The sequence below is a fragment of the Schistocerca gregaria genome, chromosome 7 (assembly GCF_023897955.1).
Source record: "Schistocerca gregaria isolate iqSchGreg1 chromosome 7, iqSchGreg1.2, whole genome shotgun sequence".
Classification (NCBI taxonomy): domain Eukaryota; kingdom Metazoa; phylum Arthropoda; class Insecta; order Orthoptera; family Acrididae; genus Schistocerca; species Schistocerca gregaria.
The window spans coordinates 164,850,761-164,872,349 of record NC_064926.1 but is presented as its reverse complement, the minus strand read 5'-3'; the positions used below and the strand labels follow the sequence as shown (position 1 = coordinate 164,872,349).

Genomic DNA, 21,589 nt, shown 5'->3' with positions numbered 1-21,589 from the left:
TGCTACGCTGAGATGAAGAGGTTAGCACAGGAAAGGAATTCGTGGCGGGCCGCATCAAACCAGTCAGTAGACCGATGACCAAAAAAAAAAAGAAATCCTCTCTCCAGAGCAAACGACGCCTGGGGAATAGTTTAACATGCAGACTGCCATGGGGGAATGCCGCGACTTGAGTGCGATGGCGGCGGCCTGCAAACTCCGTGCAGCGGTCGTCGCTATAGACTTCGATAACGCCTTTGATAAAGTGCGCCATCGTTTCCTGTTTCCGGTGGCAGCCCGAATGGGCATCCCCCTCCCCCAGCCCCTTGCGTTCTTCGACGTCTTCCGGCATTTTTATAACAGTACCAGTTCACTTGTCCAAGTCAATAGACATTTAGGAGGGCCAGTACCCACCTGCCATTACCCTTGAGCCCCTCATTGGGGGCTTGACAACCAAGCTTTCTGGCCTCTCCCTATGCCAACACACTTTTCGCTGTAGGGCATATGCTGATGACCTCCACCTTTTCATTCGCTCCGGCTCTGAGATTCCAGCAGTCCTCGAATTGATTACCTGTTATGGGGCTGCCGCTGGCAGTGCCATGAATGTCACCAAGTCTTCTGCAATGCACATTGGACGAGGCCTCCAGGAGGGTGAAGTGGCACCCCTGCCGCTTGTGCGGACTTTCCGGTACCTGGGCATTACCTTTACCCCCACGGTCACACACACAGCGGCAACGAACTTCTGTCGCCTGTTACACGTCATACGCAACGACGTCCGCCAGACCTCCTGGGCCGCCAGGACACACTTCAATGTTTTGAGTTTCTTAATCGTTTTGTGGCATCAAAATTGGTCCACATCATGCAATTTCTCCCTCTGCCGTCGGCGATTGGGTGCAACCTTCAGGCGGCCTTTGGCTGTTATCTCACGGCTGGTCCCATGTTTAAAGTCCGTTATGAAACACTTACCCTGCCCCCATGAGGCTCGAGCTGCGGCCTTGTATATGAGTACAATGAGAGGACAGTGGACCGGATGGGGCACATCTCTAACAAGCAGCTTTCCTGAGGTTTCCACCTCACCGCCAGCATCTGTCGGCCACAATTGTCTCACATTTCGAACTTTTTCGTCGACTACAGTTACATACATACCAGTCTCCCAGATACGCGCCCGCCCGGGACTAAGAATTGCCCTGTTTCCCGGAATGCGATGGAGACCAAACATTCCTCCATCCACTGGCCCAAAGTGTGGACTACCATCCACCAGCCCTTCCTCCTTATGGAGGTCCGAGCACTGTGGTATCACATAATCAACAGGAAATTTGCCACGACACAGCGACTGCACAACATTGGTTTGTCAGATTCCCCTCTTTGTTTCGTTTGCCAGCAACTGGACACTGATGGCCATCGTCTGACATGCACCTCTTCGCAAGATGTATGGCGCTACGTGCAGCAAATCATTGCCTGCTATCTCCGAGTGCCATCAGACACAATCGAATCACTAATGTTTCTGTACCTGGAGGACAAACATTTTCCCATCCCGAAATGTCATGCTATTACGTGGGTCAAGGGGTGGGCGGTTGCTTTTTCATGTTGGACCTAAATTCCGCCTCGACTTCTGGACCTATTTACAAACAGCCCATGCAGCTCTCGAAAACACGCCACGTTACGGAACATTATTTGCTAACTATCTTCGAGGGGTCATTGTTAGACCTCCACTAAGTTGTGGGGTGCGCCGCCTATGATCGATTCTACCTCTGACCTCCGCGGATGGGAGAGCGGTCGTAGGTTGCACGGATTTTATTTCTTTTTCCTTTTCCTTTTCTTTCTCTTTACTCAGCATTTATATTTTTTCCCTGTCGCTGATGCATGTTCCAGATAATTTCATAATAATAGTGAACATAACAAAACAAAATGCAAACAAATAAACAACAACAAGACCTTCCACTACTGTTGGTTCCTGCGTCTCTCACTTTCCTGTGCCCCACAGGCTCGGTGGTGGTGAGGGAGACACTGTGGCCAGGCCTCGGGTTTCGACCCCGGCCCATTTCGCGCCCTGAGCCTCCACCAGTCAACTAACCCTTGAAAAACAATTGTGTGAACAAATAAATATATAAGTCCATTCTAAATAAAAAAAGTTAGTATACCGGTGGGACATCAAGACTACATCAACCACTTAAAAAAAGTTATCAGCGTGGCAGAATGGCATGCAAAGGGGCCCGGGTTCGATTCCCCGCTAAGTCGGAGATTTTTCCGCTCGAAGACTGAGTGTTGTGTTGTCTTCATCATCTCATCCCCAGCGACACGCAAGTCGCCGAAGTGACGTCACCAGCTGACCGGTCTACCCGACGGGAGGCTCTAGCCACACGATATTTCATTTCATTAGGCGTAAACCAGTGCATCACTTGTCTTACAGTTCCAATCATTAATACCCAAACAAATTGATCATGTACTCGTTGACAGGTATTTTCAACATGATGGACAACAGTCTCTTGCAATTCGAGTGTGCGGCGTCTCGTTGGAGCATCACAGTCACATCTGCTGATGGTGCAGATACCAGTTTTCGAAGCCGTTGTGAAATTGTAGCGAAAAGGGTATGCGATGGAGTCGGACGCTGTAGAGAACGATCTTGATAAAGGCAAGGAGCAGCTCTTCCATTAACTTGAGCTTCGTCATTCAGAAGAATCATGTCGGCGTATTCTGCAAATGTGTACTCGACCATGTTGCTCCAACACTCACAGACACGTGAATAAGGCTCGAACTGGGTCAGAGAGGTAGGATAGACGTTAAATAGCATCAGCCGATCCTACATAACCGTGCTGCACCATGACTACCGTGGTGCATAGCAACCTAGCAAACATGTTTTCAAACGGCTGTGCAGCGCAGAGTAGTGTGTAAGTGTAGGGACCGATGACCTCAGCAGTTTGGTCCCACACAGGCATTTGAACATTTTGACCAAACGTAAACGCTATGCTTCCAGACACGGGTACCTATTGAAAGTATTATGCACTCGCTTCCCTCTGCAACTGCTAGAAGTTTGTAACGGGAATTTCCGAACACCATGTATATTCTGAAACTTTTCACAACGCACGTTATATGCGTCGTATTTCGTTGTCCTCTCTTTTAAATATTCAAACTCCTGCTGCAACATGAGGTATTCCGTCCCTCAGCAATTTATACAAGAGAAAGGCTAAAGAATTTCAACAATTTAATAGTTTCTTGAACAGCACCAACGGTGTTTCGACCCTCCTTGGTGGCTGGTCCTTTGTCGTCCTGCTCTCACCCCACACATAAACGTGGCCTGGTGTTCCTCTCCTAAGCGCTTCATACTGGGTGGCGGAGTAACAATTCTCTCTAGAACATTTACAGTTTGTTTCCCGCTTGTGACATATTTAGTATGGTCCCTTAGCAATGTTTCTAATAACTTACTCCGAGCTACACTACTGGCCAATAAAATTGCTACACCAAGAAGAAATGCAGATGATAAACGGGTATTCATTGGACAAATATATTATTCGAGAACTGAGATGTGATTACATATTCACGCAATTTGGGTGCATAGAGCCTGAGAAATCAGTACCCAGAACAACCACCTCTGGCCGTAATAACGGGACTTGATACGCCTGGGCATTCGGTCAAACAGAGCTTGGATGGCGTGTACAGGTACAGCTGCCCATGCAGCTTCAACACGATACCATAGTTCATCAAGAGTAGTGAGTGGCGTATTGTGACGAGCCAGTTGTTCGGCCACCATTGACCAGACGTTTTCAATTGGTGAGAGATCTGGAGAAAGTGCTGGCCAGGGAGCAGTCGAATATTTTCTGTATCCAGAAAGGCCCGTACAGGACCTGCAACATGCGGTCGTGCATTATCTTGCAGAAATGTAGGGTTTTGCAGGGATCGAATGAAAGGTAGAGTCACCAGTCGTAACACATCTGAAATGTAGCGTTCACTGTTCACAGTGGCGTCAATGCGAACAAGAGGTGACCGAGACATGTAACCAATGGTACCCTATACCATCACGCCGGGTGATACGCCAGTATGGCGATGACGAATATACGTTTCCAATGGCCGTTCACCGCGATGTCGCCAAACACGGATGCGACCATCATGATGCTATAAACAGAAGCTGGATTCATCCGAAAAAATGACGTTTTGCCGTTCGTGCACCCAGGTTCGTCGTTGAGTACACCTCTCTGTGATGCAGCAACGAGGGTAACAACAGCCATGGTCTCTGATCTGATAGTCTATGCTGCTGCAAACGTCATCGAACTGTTCGTGCATATGGTTGTAGTTTTACAATGTCCCCATCTGTTGACTCAGGGATCGAGACGTGGCTGCACGATCCGTTACAGCCATGTGGATAAGATGCCATTCATCTTGACTGCTAGTGATACGAGGCCGTTGGGATCCAGCACGGCGTTCCGTATCCACCGATTCCATATTCTGCTAACAGTCATTGGATCTCGACCAACGCGAGCAGCAGTGTCACGATACCATAAAACGCAATCGCGATAAGCTACAATCCGACCTTTATCAAAGTCGTAAACGTGATGGTACGCATTTCTCCTCCTTTCACGAGGCATCACAACAACGTTTCACCAGCCAACGCCAGTCAACTGTTGTTTGTGTATGAGAAATCGGTTGGAAACTTTCCTCATGTCAACACGTTGTAGGTGTCGCCACCGGTGCCAACCTTGTGTGAATGCTCTGAAACGCAAATCATTTGCATATCACAGCATCTTCTTCCTGTCGGTTAAATTTCGCGTCTGTAGCACGTCATCTTCGTGGTGTAGCAATTTTAATGGCCAGTAGTGTATATCATTCATTTAAGGAGTAAAATTGAAGTGTTGAGGATCGACATAGGCCAACCGCTACAAGTTTTACAATTTTTAACTTATATTACGAAAAAACCTAGATTTCATATACCACCATTTAAATGAGTGATATTAAAGTTACTATGTTTGTAGTGTTAAATTTAAGCCAGCAGCGAGTGTGTCATTTAGTTTATTGTAGATGACCAGCACGGATCCATGCTCGCAAACATCACGGTTACATAAACAGGAAACTACTACCGGGTTTTAATGAATATTCTTCTATGGAACACAAGGTGTTCTTCGGAAGGAATGGTTTTAGGCTACATTTAAGATTTGCTTTGCTACCTGTCACGTATTTTACATTATTCCGCAAGCGATTGTAGATATTTGTGGTCGAATATTGAAATCCGTTTGTAGCGTCCCCTACGAAAGGAACGCTTGTGTAAAAACCCAGCAAGAAGAATAATTATGATGCGTGTATGATGTACAGTAATTAAATGTGATGCAAATTATGTGACATTTTTTACATGGGAGACGCTTTCTTATGAAAACAACAGTAATCATTCTTATTTTGATGTACCAGAGAATAAAACTACTGTTATGTTAATAGCAGAAAGACAAATTACTTATCATCATTCACTATCTCCGTGCTATTCCTATTAAGAGTGCCTAAAAAATCTTCGCTCTCTCAGTTAATAGAGACCTCTGTGATCACTCGAATGTCTAATTAGTAAATAACACTGTAAAACAAAAGGTGTATAAAAGTTACATATATTTCAATATATGTATTAGAAATACGTGTCAAAATTATATAATGTCAAATAATCCAGCCCATTTCAGAATTTAGCTCCATTTGCAGCAACAGAACGAACATCGCTAGCTAACTGCAGACCCCGCTCCACCACTGAGTGGCACATTTGAAATTATTTCAACTGTGCGAAAGGCGAGCAACTTAGAGTGAAGTACTTCGAAGGTTTTCTCTTTCAGTGCTACAGCAGATGAGAATATTATCTTTCAAATTAGTTTTTTTCAGTTGAATGATTAAAAATAGCACACATAGGCTTTGGCCTGAACTTACGTAGGAGCACAGAATCTTGTTTGAAGAATTCTAACGTTTTTTTCAGATAAAATAATTTACACATGGAAATCAGTTTAGTAACATCCGAATTTTTAGTATTTTCAACTTATTTCGCCAGGGTAACAATTCTTCATTCACGGTTGTATGACAAGATCTACACTTCTCCCCAACATACGTTTATTGTGCACCACATAAAATAAAATCTATCTCTGTAAATGAAAGACATTATTCTCATTCCAAGAAATAATCTGTCACAGGAGACAGAAAAGTAATATTTATTTTTTCAAGATTAAATATTATCAAGTAATAAATTTGAAACTAAATTATATCCAGAAACAGGAGAGACAGTATACATTCTGAGCCAGTCACAATTTTAGAATTGAGTAAGCCTTCTGTGTTATTCCTTGTTATCATCGGCCAGTCAGGAAATGATCTACTTTATATCGTTCGAGCTAAGTAGCATTCAACGCACTTTACAGCAATATTGCAATCCACTGTACACTTTGTCAAGTGCTACCAAGCAATAATGATTGAAGATAACAAACTCTACCTGACATCCAAATAAATGGATAACAATGCAAAATCTGTTTGTACGTTTTGTAAATGTAGATGCTGCGAAGCAGCACTGATGTTAACGCAGAGCGAGTTGTAGCCAATTACAAGTGCAATGAAGTATGCAGTCAACAACGTTTATGGTTCTCCACGAAACATTCTAATTTAAAAGATTTTCAGCTAAACGGGTCATTTTGCAGGCGATACTTACTTTTCTCCTTTAAGGAAGAATGGATTCCTCGCGAACAACGGATCGAGGTTCTCGTCGACGTGGGCACTGTTGTCGTGGAAGGAGGGGAAGTCCCTGACGAGCATCACCCTCGCCAGATCAGCATCCCTTACGAGCAGCAGCGGATCCCGCAAGCGGTAGAAGCCGCAGAACGGCTGGCCTTCCATCTGGCTGTAGCAAACAAAAGGCTTCTCACTTCAGTTACCTGGTGTTCTACTTGCTATACGGTCACCTGACCCTCTAGTGGAACAACGAAGGAAAGGGTGCACAGGATCACCCAGGATCATACTGTCGTTCTCAATGTATACAGGGTGAAAAGTATTTAAACCGACAAACTCTGGTAGGTTGTAGGGAACATCAAAACAAATATTTTCCCCTCATGTCATTTTTTCCTATGAGGATTATTTAAACCGGTGGAGGCCGTAGTCGTTAGAGGGCGTATTACGCTCTTCAATTGTAGGCAACTGCTGTACACCAGTGTAGTAGTGCATAGTCTCTGTTTCTAATGGAACGATACGCCTGAAGTGAGTACACTGATATGGTTGGTGCGTACTACGTAGCGCACCACAACGGACGAGCTGCACATCGGGTTTATCAACAACAATATTCTAATCGCCGTATCCCGCACCATACGACCTTTGCTGCTGTGTACCAACGTCTGCGTGATACCGGGTCATTTAGCAGATTACCTGGACGGTAGGAACGCTGCAATTTGAGAAAGCTGCCTTGGAGCGTGTAGAGCGGGGTCCTTCAATCAGCACTCGTGCACGTGACATGGGCAGGAATCAGACGAATGTAAGAACAGTCCTTCGAGAGCAATTGTTACGTCCATGTCACTTACTGCGTGTCCACAACCTGGAACCAGTTGATTATCCAACCAGAGCACAGTTTTTGCAGTGGTACCCTGAACAGTGTGAAATGGATCCTACATTTCCATCCTCTGTGTTGTTTACCGGTGAAGCAACGTTCGGGCCTAATGGAGTTTTCAACATGCACAATTCGCATCTGTGAAGTGAGGATAACCCACATGCCACTATTACTAGCGCTCATCAAGTGCGGTTCTTCGTTAATGTGTGGGTCGGTGTTGTTCGGGACTGCTTAATTGGGCCATTCTACTTACTAGGCCATTAAATGGCAGGCATTACTACAATTTTCTCGCCAGAGCATTACCAGAATTGCTGGAATACCTCCTGCTCCCTACAACACAACGCATGTCGTTTTAACATGACGGGGCGCCGGCACATTTCAGTTGTCGTGTGCGTCGATTCCTGGACCGACGGTTCCCAGAAACGTGGATTGGCAGAGGTGGTCCTGTACCATGGCCTGCTCGATCCCTAGATACGACCCCTCTGGACTTTTTTGTGTGGGGAGAGATAGATGCGCAACCTTGTTTACGCAACTCCTGTTGCATCAACAGAGGATGTGGTTGCCCGGATAGTAGCAGCAACAGGAACAATTCAGGATACTCCTGGGGTTTTGCCCGTGTCAGTCAGAACATGAGCCAACGGTGTAACCTTTGTTTACGTGTCAATGGGAGGCATTTTTGAAAATCTGCTGTAATTGAAATTGCGTTGTGTTAATGTGTTGTCTCTTGGTAATAAAAAAAATGGAAAAATGTTTGTTGGTTTAATTAATTTGCCGCCAGAGAAATCTTCCTCAACCGGTTTAAATACTCCTCATAGGAAAAAATGGCATTAGGGAAAAATATTTGTTTGATGTCCCCTACAACCTCCCAGAGTTTGTCGGTTTAAATACTTTTCACCCTGTAGATAAATGATGAGGTCTCATACACTGCCACGCATTATAGATGTAGCAGGGGACTGCTTGACCCGACAGCGCCTGACTAGGAACGTAGAGGAAAATCAGAAAAACTAGGTGTACTCTAATAACAGTAAAGTGTGTGTCTACCACGAAACTACGTCCTAGCAGGCCTCGGAAGGTCCAACGGAACCGACCAACAGTCGTGTAATCCTCAGCCGACTGTCCTGATCGGATGCAGATATAGAGGAATATGGTGTCAGCACATCGCTGTCCCGGCCGTTATCAGCTTCATGTACGATATTGCAGTGTCTGCGTCGTTCAGAAGTGCGATGCATTGTTCTTTCGGACACGCATGCATGTTCGCAGGAACGGCGACTACAGCCATTATGAAATACATTAAATTCATTCGCAGCAGTGAGTGTGAACAACCATCAGATGTGTAATGGAATGACGACTGAAAATTTGTGCCGGACATGGACTCAAACACGGATTTTGCCCTTACCGCGAACGGTCGCCTTATGATTAGGCTACCGTGCACGCCTCACGGCCTGACCCGAACTTCGTCAACTATGCGTCTACAGCCTGCATTCATAAATCCGTTATGTATGTTCCAGTACAGGGGAGACATTTTAATTGAAAGTCGCTTGCCCGATGTCGGTGAATCAACACGGTATTGCAGTGTCTGTGTTGTTCGGAAGTGCGCTTCAATGTTCCTTCGGACATACACTCATGCTCATAAATTAAGGATAATGTTGATACGTAGTGAAACAACGCTCTGATGGCGGTTTGCGGGTTTAAATCACCTCGGGGTATGACCATGCGGTACATTTGACCTGCGGTCGTCGCACGGTGGCTATGTCAACAGTCCACATACGCAGAGGTGTGTTGGTGCATGTCAGAGTACGGTGCAGCGAGTAAGTGTGCAGACGTTTACAGACGTGCTTATGGTGACTGTGTGTTGAATATGGCTCAAAGAACACATATTGATGACGTTATGAGGGGTAGAATACTAGGGCGACTGGAGGCTGGTCAAAAACTGCAGGCCGTAGCACGGGCCCTCCGTGTGCCACAAAGTGTGATCTCAAGATTATGGCAACGATTCCAGCAGACAGTACGGGACGGCCACGGAGTACTGCAGGTAGCCTTGTTCGGGACCTTACCGCAGCCACTGTAACAGTTGTCTCCAGACACACAGTCTACACACGACTGAACAGACATGGTTTATTCGCCCAGAGACCTGCAAGGTGCATTCCACTGGCCCCTGGTCAGAGGAGAGCCCATAAAGACTGGTGTCAAGAAGACAGTACATGGTCATTGGAGCAGTGCTCCCAGCTTTTGTTCACGGACGAGTCCAGGTATAGTCTGAACCGTGATTCTCGCCGGGTTTCCATTTGGCGTGAACCAGGAACCAGATACCAACCCCTTAATGGCCTTGAAAGAGACCTGTATGGAGTTCGTGGTTTGATGGTGTGGGGTGGGATTATGATTGGTGCACGCACACCCCTGCATGTCTTTGACAGAGGAACTGTAACAGGTCAGGTGTATCGGGACGTCATTTTGCACTAGTATTTCCTCCTTTTCAGGGGTGCAGTGGGTACTACCTTCCACTTGATGGATAACAACGCACGGCCCCATCGACCTGCTATCGAGGATGTGTACCTTGAAACAGGAAATACTGGGCGAATGGAGTGGTCTCCCTGTTCTCCCGACCTAAACCCCATCGAGCACGTCTGGGATACTTTCGGTCGACGTATCGCTGCACCTCTTCAAACCCCTACGACACTTCAGGAGCTCCGACAGGCGCTGGTGCAAGAATGGGAGGCTATTCCCCAGCAACTGCTCGACCACCTGATCCAGAGTATGCCAACCCGTTGTGCGGCCTGTTTATATGTGCATGGTGATCATATCCCATACTGATGTCGGGGTACATGCGCAGGAAACAGTGGCGTTTTGTAGCTCGTGTGTTTCGGAACGGTTTTCTCAACTTATCACCAATACCATGGACTTACAGATATGTGTCGTGTGTGTTCCGTATGTGCCTATGTTATTAGCGCCAGTTTTGTGTAGTGCCACGTTGTGTGGCACCACATTCTGCAATTATCCTTAATTTATGAGCATGAGTGTACATGCATGTCTGAAGGAACAGGCACTGCGGCGTCTGCACCCGTTATGAAACACATTAAATGAATTCGCAGTTCCGAACACGAACAACCATCAGCTGTATACGGGAATGACAGACACTGAAAATTTGTGCCGTGACTCGTGCACGGACATCTAAAGCAGTTAAGGCGACCTCTCGTGTTATGAGGGAAACCCGAGTTTGAGCCCCGGTGCGGCGGAAATTTTCACTGTCGTCATTCCACTATTCAGCTCACGATTGTCCACCATTGCAACTGCAGATGCATTTCATGTACACTCCTGGAAATGGAAAAAAGAACACATTGACACCGGTGTGTCAGACTCACCATACTTGCTCCGGACACTGCGAGAGGGCTGTACAAGCAATGATTACACGCACGGCACAGCGGACACACCAGGAACCGCGGTGTTGGCCGTCGAATGGCGCTAGCTGCGCAGCATTTGTGCACCGCCGCCGTCAGTGTTAGCCAGTTTGCCGTGGCATACGGAGCTCCATCGCAGTCTTTAACACTGGTAGCATGCCGCGACAGCGTGGACATGAACCGTATGTGCAGTTGACGGACTTCGAGCGAGGGCGTATAGTGGGCATGCGGGAGGCCGGGTGGACGTACCGTCGAATTGCTCAACACGTGGGGCGTGAGGTCTCCACAGTACATCGATGTTGTCGCCAGTGGTCGGCGGAAGGTGCACATGCCCGTCGACCTGGGACCGGACCGCAGCGACGCACGGATGCACGCCAAGACCGTAGGATCCTACGCAGTGCCGTAGGGGACCGCACCGCCACTTCCCAGCAAATTAGGGACACTGTTGCTCCTGGGGTATCGGCGAGGACCATTCGCAACCGTCTCCATGAAGCTGGGCTACGGTCCCGCACACCGTTAGGCCGTCTTCCGCTCACGCCCCAACATCGTGCAGCCCGCCTCCAGTGGTGTCGCGACAGGCGTGAATGGAGGGACGAATGGAGACGTGTCGTCTTCAGCGATGAGAGTCGCTTCTGCCTTGGTGCCAATGATGGTCGTATGCGTGTTTGGCGCCGTGCAGGTGAGCGCCACAATCAGGACTGCATACGACCGAGGCACACAGGGCCAACACCCGGCATCATGGTGTGGGGAGCGATCTCCTACACTGGCCGTACACCTCTGGTGATCGTCGAGGGGACACTGAATAGTGCACGGTACATTCAAACCGTCATCGAACCCATCGTTCTACCATTCCTAGACCGGCAAGGGAACTTGCTGTTCCAACAGGACAATGCACGTCCGCATGTATCCCGTGCCACCCAACGTGCTCTAGAAGGTGCTCTACCCTGGCCAGCAAGATCTCCGGATCTGTCCCCCATTGAGCATGTTTGGGACTGGATGAAGCGTCGTCTCACGCGGTCTGCACGTCCAGCACGAACGCTGGTCCAACTGAGGAGCCAGGTGGAAATGGCATGGCAAGCCGTTCCACAGGACTACATCCAGCATCTCTACGACCGTCTCCATGGAAGAATAGCAGCCTGCATTGCTGCGAAAGGTGGATATACACTGTACTAGTGCCGACATTGTGCATGCTCTGTTGCCTGTGTCTATGTGCCTGTGGTTCTGTCAGTGTGATCATGTGATATATCTGACCCCAGGAATGTGTCAATAAAGTTCCCCCTTCCTGGGACAATGAATTCACGGTGTTCTTGTTTCATTTTCCAGGAGTGTGTTTCTTAACGACTTTAGTTGTCGTAGTGACTGTTCCTTCGGACCTGCATGTCCGAAAGAACATTGCATCGTACTTCTGAACAACACCAGCACTGGAATATCGTATTTATTCGACGACACCGGGCAAGTGATTTCCAGTTAAAATATCTCCCCTGTACCTGAAAATACATAGTGGATGTACGAGTGCATGTTATAGACACATGGCTGACTACGAATGGAGGTTTGGGTCAGGCCGTAACGCGTGTTCTGGTATCTTAAGAGTAAAGTAATGACCGCGATAAACAGGAAGTCCGGGTTTGAGTTTAGGTTCGCCACAGGTTTTCACTGTCGGCATTCGATTATACCGCTGTCGGCTGTCCATATTCGCAACTGCGTATATGTTTCATGTTTTTACCGATCCAAGTGTCAACTACGCCCGATGGTGCTTAACTTTGGTGATCTGACGGGAAGCGGCGTATCGACCTCCGGCTAATTACCAGGACTACTTGCACTTTTAGCTTACAGCCTAGCCCCAACAGATGCCATTGCCATTACACATCCGGCCCCGCTCCTATCCCCACATTCAAGCAATTCGAAGGGTCTGGTGTCGACCACCTTCATGTCAATTTCCTTAAATTTTGTGCAATTTAAGCGCTATTTCGCAGTGCAAGTAACTACATAAAACTAACGAGGATAACACGGCAAGTGCTATAACCAGATTTTCCAGGCACTTCGCTCAGTGGAAGAACAATTAAAACAAGCCAACGTGTATCTTGGCTTATCCACAGATACGCGACCGTTCCTGAGAAAAGGACAATAGAAGTTTTATAGATACTTTCGAGGTACTTCATGTAGCCTTCGACGCTCGATAAGCTCAGGCGAAGTGGTGGCTCAGGGGCTGTCTGCCCCATATGCGCCGCTGTTGACATCGACATGTACCGTTTTGTTCGTGATACGACTGCCTGCTGTTGATTCCTCACTCGCCACCTGTTGGCATCGTTGTTGCGACGGACGCCTCAGTCCGTAGAGCCCACAGAACTGACTCATCCTGACATCACTTACTACACTACTACTCGGCGTAATGCCACGGTGTAGGTTAAACGCATGGCGTTGTCATACTTTTTTAGTGAGAGTTTTTAGATTTTTTGCACTTCCTAACGAGCAACTACACACTACAGCGCAAGGTGTGGTACAGTTCTCTCTTTGCGATTATTTGGGGTCGTTGTTAACGCATCCTCTAGAGCATTGAGGTATACCGGCTGTGAGAAGAGATTGGAGGTGCAGCACAGGATGGACTGATGTGAGACATCAACAGTAATTACAGAGTAGTTAATCCTAGATGAACGAGAAGACGACCTGGCTTCTACAGACACCCCCGGAAAAGATAGAATTAAATTTAAAAAATTAAATAAAAAGGAATAGTGTACCCTTTCCCATTTTCCTCCTTCTTCTACAGAACGACCGAAGACGTGTTTCGTTTTTCTTCGCAAACGTAACCTCAAGTGCTAGCAAAAATCCGTCGTCGTTAGCTTTTAGGGTGAAAGGGACGGTGGCATTAGAAATTGTTTTTCTCAGTGGGTTAGATAGATTTTTGGGGTAGTATGGGTGATAGAAGCCAACGTTTGAAGCATATCGAGGATAGATTGAAGTCACCACCGACTATTACTGTGTGAACGGGGTACTTATTTGAGATGAGAATCAAGTTTTCTTTCAACTGTTCAGTAAATGGCTAAAATGGTTCAAATGGCTCTAAGCACTATGGGACTTAACATCTATGGTCATCAGTCCCCTAGAACTTAGAACTACTTAAACCTAACTAACATAAGGATATCACACAACACCCAGTCATCACGAGGCAGAGAAAATCCCTCCACCACTCACTGTATTTAATCTATCCTTTCCGAAAACTGTTAGATAGTTTGAAAAAATTTCGGCTGAACTTATTTCCGGCTTTAGCCAACACTCTGTACCTACAACTATTTGAGCTTCAGTGGTTTCTATTAGGGCTTGGAGCTCTGGTTCTTTCCCAGCACAGCTACGACAATTTACAACTACAATACTACTCGTTTCTACAACTACCTTACTGTGTTTTACCAGCCCACTTTTAGACGGACGCCCCTTCTGTGGTCCCCTGAGACCCTCTAACAACCTAAAAAAAACGCACAGTCCCTTCCACACAGCCCCCGCTACTCGTGTGGCTGCCTCTTGTGTGTAGGACTCCTGACCTATTAACGTTGTAAACTAGGTGGACTGCTAAAGTAAAAAATGACGTTTCCGCAGAATCGGAGAGGAAAGGAATGTATGGAAAACACTGACAAAAAGAAGGGACAGGATGTTAGTACATCTGTTAAGATATCAGGAAATAACTCGCTTTATACTAGGAGCTATAGATGGTAAAACCTGTGGAGAAAGACAGAAACTGGGATGAATCGAGTATATACTTAAGGACATAGGTTGTAAGTGCAAGAGTCTGAATGAAAAGGTTGACACAGAAGGGGAATTCGTGACGTGCAGCATCAAACCAGTTGAAAGACTAATGACTCTAAAAACAAGTTGCCGACGGTGTAGCGTTCAACAAGCTGTAACAACGTAAATTTAGTATCCAGCGCCATAAGTTTTATGAATGTAAAATTGTATCTAGTCACTAGTATATAATATAATGTACTATAGATACTATAATGCAAACTGCCAGAAAACGGTCAAAATATCTGTTGCCATTATATTCATGTATATAGCGCTCTCTCTCATAATTATTTTTGCTTTGTTTCATCTTTACAATATTTAACAGAATTTGAGAACAAACATGTTTTGTTTGTGAGACAGTGCGTGAGGTGCTATATAGTCTCTGTATATTCAAGGGTTAGGAAAGCGTTGAATATTGCTTATTATGCGATGAAATATGGACTTCGCCAAAATCATCGTGACAGTCTTTGGATTAGTTTCATATTCGTGAATATGTAGGCAAAAGGGACAACCATCAATACAGAGGCATATGTGAAGACTCTCAACAGATTCAAGAACCATTTCTGGCGTGTTCGGTCTGACAAGGTTCCAAAAAGAACCTTGCTCCACCATTACAATATTCGCCCACACAGAATTCTCTGAAGCCGAAAACACATCCCCAAATTGAGTTCAACATTTTCTCATTCACCCCATAGTGCAGAACAGGTGCCACCAGCAGATCTCCACCTGTTTGAATCCCTCAAGGCTTCTCTATGTGGTACAAGCTTTTAAGAAGGTGAGAGCATAATTCATGCAGTGAAAGTATGACTGTGAACGCAGGAGAAGAGCTTTGACGAACAGGGAATATAAGCTCTTACACAGTGCTCACCTAGGTCCATAGAGCATGATAGAGCCCGTGCAGAAAAATAAAATATATAAAACTAATGGGGGCATTTGCTGCCCCTCTCCCCCTTCCGAACACAGAGTTTTTATTCATGACTGCATTCTGTTACACTTGTAGAAGTGATTCCCGTGATTCCGGTAGACCTCTCCTTTAAATAATTGTACCAGTACAGCTCTTGTGATATGCCACACCTCGGAACTGACCGACTCATTTATATCAAAAATACCACTTTTAGAGTCTTGTATAAATTTCTACTGTCGGAGATGGACACTCAATATGCGTGAATATTCGATTACATAGTTTTGGTGTTTCGTTGACCTTACTTGTATATGTCCCTGATGGCTTCGGTGACGTGTTTCTTGCCGAGAATGGCGTCCTTCATGTTCCCAAATGGCACCGAAGGCTCTAGGCAAGGCACTCCGAGACTCTGCCAGTATCCATAGTTCCACGACAGGTACTTCCATAGGAGCCACACCGTCAGAACAATGAGGGCACCGGTAGTACACCAGTCCATGGACATAGCGCTCGCTATCTACCAGAAACTGGAAAATAACAAAACAAGATAAGCATTATCAGTCATTCTTCTTTCATTACAGTTCATAGTGAGAAGGGCTAGTCCACCCAATACGCATCGCTAGCAGTTCGGTGAACAGTTGAGGAAAAGCTGATTTTTAGGGAGCAGTTCCTTTCCATACAATGGAAACCTCTGTGCGAGCTCGAATCTCTCTAATTTTACTTTCTATTGAGGCTTACCAGGAATCGTTCTTCAAATAAACCATCCGCGACTAGAACAGGAAAAGGCGGAAGCAACAATCACGCACAAAGTTTCCTCTGGCACACACCGTAAAGTGGTTTACAAATCAAATGGTTCAAATGGCTCTGAGCACTGTGGGACTTAACATCTGAGGTCATCAGTCGCCTAGAACTTAGAACTAATTAAACCTAAGGACATCACACACATCCATGCCCGAGGCAGGATTCAAACCTGCGACCGTAGCGGTCGCGCGTTTCCAGACTGAAGCGCCTAGAACGGCTCGGCCACTGCGGCCGGCAGTGGTTTACAGACGGCACATGTAGAGGTAGAGATCTGGAGAAAGGACTAGCTAGAGCAACAGTCGAACACCCTCTCCATCGAGGTAGATGATCACAGCACAGGCAACATGCGGTCTTGCGTTATCTTGCCAGAATATAGCATTATGAAGACCTCAAAAAAAGTATACTGCTCGAGAGTACAGTACACAGAAGTACAGCGAAGCAGACACACAGTTTTGTACTTTGTCAGAAAGCGTGAGAAAATCAAAGTACATCTCTCATACTTCAAAGAAATGTTGGAACTGTCAAGATATTATAAGCTAGCACAAACAGTCCAAAAGAACAAATAAGTGAGTAATCCATACACAACAGCAAAGTCAATGTATCTTACAACAAATTCAGCGGAACAAACAGCTTAATAAGCTTCAGCGAAGTGTCTTGGCCATAGCTAGCGCCATGCTTAAGTAGCAAGGGGTATCGCCCATGTGATACCACGTGGCTTCAACACACAGTAGTCTCAGCACAGAGAGCACAAACTACTGTTGTCAGAAGTTTCCTCCAGCTTCTTCATTTCCTCGTCACTCTCTGTGAGAGACACCAAGCCTCTCATTCGTGTTACTGACGTTTAGGCTGGTAATGTCCAGGGCATTGCTTGCCTGCTTGAACCTGGAATGGGGGGGAGGGGAGGGGCGACACTGGACGAGGATCAGCCTCCCTGGGAGCCTACACCTTAACCATTCTAAGCTTCCACTTTGTCCTGTGTAGTTTTTCGCTGCATGGATGGGTTTCGTAGTGGCATGAGGTAGAAGTCAGAGGAGACTGCCAGTGTCAGCTAGGACGCTGTGTAATGGGGTGGCAGCATTAGTGGCTGGTGGCTGGGCATCCGCAGTGTCACAATTTTCCAGGGGAGGTGGGGGGATGGTGGTCTCTCAGACGACATGGCCGGATCTGATTACAGTGGTGGATCAGATAATCCTACCAGTTGATGTCTTAAACGTTTGATGCCTCCAGTTTCCAATGACAGTACCTGGAGTCCATAAAGCGAAAAGTATGAGGCCCAGCCAAGGGAGCCTAGGAAGGTCTCGGAGCCTAATAATGTGCCGTGCCTGCACCCTTCTAGCATCCATTCTGGGCTATGATCTTTGTCAAGGGTGGGCCGCTATGTTACGAGGAAGCTCGTGAATGTGCCCCCTGCTGTTGAAACCTGTTATTGTGTCGGCCGTTAAAAATTGAATTCTTCTCGAAATGCTTTGTTTTTCGGTAATCCTGCTCATCCAAAACAACTTCCTGGAGCCTAGTTGCACTACACTGTGCGAATCATTCCTTAATGTATTTGTTCACGGTTTAACTGGTTTGTCTTACACAATAAACGCATGCACCTCGTGACAGCTCTACACTGGCGACAGCTTTCTGTCGTCGAAGGTTAACTTTAGCGTGATGTTCAGTTGGAACGTTTACTTTCAGAGTCTTGTTGTATCCGTCACCCACTCAATGCTCTTCGTGTGCATCGACTTCGGCTGCGCTGTAAACAGCTCGCTGTGCAAAAATGGTTCAAATGGCTCTGAGCACTATGGGACTTAACTTCTCAGGTGATCAGTCGCCTAGAACTTAGAACTACTTAAACCTAACTAACCTGAGGACATCACACACATGTATGCCCGAGGCAGGATTCGAACCTACCACCGTAGAGGTCGCACGGTTCCAGACTGTAGCGCCTAGAACCACTCGGCCACCGCGGCCGGCAACTCGCTGTGCAAGTCAGCTGCTTGCCGTGCAAGGCTGTGACTCAGCACTTGCCCTCAAGCTACTTCCCGAACTTCTGGCGTACACTCATCAACAGATTCACTCCTCTCGACTTAATTTCCCACTCTACGAACTCGTCTCCTCTTCCTTTTCTTCTGTTCACAATGCTTCTGAGGAAATGTTTGTGCCTATACCGTTACTCCCATAACATTTTCGACAAAACTATCAATAAGTTTGAAACCTAGTAGTTAAGGGTGGAAGGATTGCGTTACGATCGTGGACGGGACCCGAATCAATTACTATTGGTTTGCTTTGAAATTTCACTCATTTATTTTAGTAAATAATTTTTTAAAGCAAGAGAATGAGGTCGCAATCAGTATTTTAAAGCAAGTCACCTTTAACGCCAGGTGGCAATTATTTTAAAAAAATTAGCAAACCTACATAAAATACGGAGAGTAAATAATTTTGGAAAATAAGGTAATGTGGTCGCAATCAGAATTTTACGGCAAGTAACGACTATCACGGCTCAAGGTCTTTAAAGCCCAAAATAGCTATTATTAAAAATTTTGGCAAGCATACGTAAAATACAGGCAGCAAATAAATTTTGGAAACAACACAAAGTGGTCGCAATCACAATTTTAAAGCAAGTCCTCACAATCATGGCTGAATGCCTTTTAACGCCAGAATGGCAATACAAAAAATTTAACTAATATACTGTCAAACGGTGAATTTCATAGCAAAAGTTAATTAAACAACAAACAATAGATCACCAAACGAGTGAGACGAATGATGGTAGCTTAATAATACAATAATAAAATAAAACACAAGGGCCAGTGACAAATGGCGCTCCAGGAATCGACCTCTGAGCAGGCAAAGAGAACGGCACCCAAGAGTTGCATTCAGATCACAAGGTGGTAACACGGACTAGTGGCAGTCTAACGAGCGACTAATGGTAATCTTGGTGAGGCTACCTGCCATCCAACAAACAAATGCAAGATGTAAAATTACGCCTAAGCCGGAACCGGCAGTCTGGGCTCCGCCCGCAGAATACTGTGCTTAGAGCGCCCGGAAGAAGAAGGAATGACTCCCACTGAGGTAGAAGAACACCACCCAACCTCCAATCGAGAAGCTCTCAAACTTACACACCTCACCAGACAGCGGCGGCAAGGCGAGGAAATGTAAACTGCCGTAACATACACTAACCCCCAGGGCAGGTAACTGGGGCGTTAGCGGCCACAAGACAGAAAAATACCGCTGATTGAACTTAACAATGTAAGAAGCTCAAAATAGTAAATAGTAATTAGAAGCTCAGTAAGGCTAATCAGATCCGCCTTCCCCAGGTACTGCACTCGCTGCTTTTCGCCTCAGCGACACTACGAGCAACAACACGAAGTCACTGGAGAATCGCGAGATTTCACAATGGTGGAGGTTTCTCTACGCGAATTGCAATGCACTCAACTTAAACATGCAGGATCCGGTTTCTATGAGGTCGTGCACCCTCTTGATCACTGCCCTTCAGCCCGGCAGTCCATACACGCCGCTAGCGGTCCCAGCGTGTTGTCGCTCTGCGCGGACCTCGCTGCTCCTACGTCCCCCATCGATATCCACACTCACACCACACGAAAAAAGGAACGAGGTCGCTCCAAAGATAGGGCAACAGAACTACATATCGATAAGCGCCACTGCTGCCACTAGCAGACAGTCAACGCTTACGAAATGGAATCGCGCCAGTGAACACCACAAGCATACAAACAACGCAACCATGCCAACTAAACGATGCGGCCTGGCAGAAATCTACACACGGCACCAACGCGAGTCGCAGCACGGCTCAGACTTCTTGTGTATTCCCTGTAGTATCTAAAACAATAACATCATCTGCAGTTCCTATTTGGACGACGTAAAAATCACAAGCATATTCACTTGTTCGTGCATCTAGCCCAGGATCTATGGCCTCACCACAACACCCATCATCACCCAACGGGGCAGATACTACTCCGCTTAAATCACCCATGTTGCTATCCCAACACTCAGTCACTTTGGTAGAGCCCACACTCATTCCTGCTACCTCGGACTCCACAATTCCACTACATATCGAAGCTGGTACTTGTACATTATTCTCTTTAACTTCAACAATGTGATTCTTATGTGCATTACATGAATTTTCACGAATTTGTGTTATGCCATCATCTACAAATGATTTAATTTTTCCACTAAAGAAATCATCCACCCATCTGCTACGTTCTTCCCTACTCCTTTGAGGGCCGAAAGGTTCTACTACATTAACGGTAATTGGCAGCCCCCCAGGAACAGGTAAACTATCCACAGGCCTGCTCTTCTCCCTTTCAGCTTCTTCCTTGTCCTTCCTGTCTGCTTCTTCTCTTTCACTTCTGTCCATAATAAACATAATCCAAACATCTTAAGGCCCTTTTTCCATTACCCTATCCTCGTGCTTTCTCCGCATCTTCTCCCTATACTCCGGAAGTTTGTAATAAGCTGCTTCCTTCACCTCAGAGTCATCTAATTTCCTAGATTGTTCTTTCTTCTCTGCTGGCAAATTACCTACGTCGTCTCTTAAAATTCTCCATACCTATCCTGTGGTAGCACCTTGCATTACCGATAACCCTGCTCCTGTGATGCTGACCATATATGATTACCTCTTGTCAGTTACACAACCATAAATGAGAAAACAGAAACCACTTAAACATACCACTATCCTGACATTTAAATACTGATCCATATTCCTTGCTCTGCACGAAACAGACTCAAATCACGAGAACACTTAACAGCAACACTACCTTATTACTTCTTACAGGCACTTAACAACTCTCGACTGAGAGGCTGCTCATAGCCCCTACAACACATCGAAACAACGACTAAACTTAGTCTCACCTGCTGAACCACCACAACAGCTCATGCTACTGGGCAATAAGCCATACCTCTTGTTCGTGATACCCCTACTGCCCGCAGTAACCAACTGAAAACTAACACTTTTATATAGGAAATGTACTCGCAGTTGCAAACAGCTGTGTAATGGAATGACGACAAAGAAAATTAGTGCCAGGCCGGATCTCGAACCCGGATTTCCCGCTTTACGCGACCTGTTGCTCTAACCGCTTTGGCTGTCCGTGTACGACTCACAGCCTAACCCAAACTTTCGTATGTCGTCGTTCCTGCATCACAACCTGTACGCGTACATACATTATGTAATTCTCATATAGGGGAGGACATTTTAATTGAAAGTCGCTGCTCGGT

General features: G+C 46.2%; 1 protein-coding gene across 1 annotated transcript in view; it reads right to left on the bottom strand.

Annotated features, from left to right (window-relative positions):
• Window positions 1-21,589, bottom strand: part of LOC126281383 (cytochrome P450 6j1-like) — an 81,342-nt gene that overhangs the window by 41,402 nt on the left and 18,351 nt on the right. The window contains exons 2-3 of the mRNA XM_049980308.1: window positions 15,886-16,104; window positions 6,629-6,817 (exon numbers count right to left, since the gene is read on the bottom strand). Coding sequence (XP_049836265.1) covers window positions 6,629-6,817; window positions 15,886-16,082 — 386 coding nt within the window. The 5' untranslated portion in view covers window positions 16,083-16,104. The remainder of the gene's footprint in view (window positions 1-6,628; window positions 6,818-15,885; window positions 16,105-21,589) is intronic.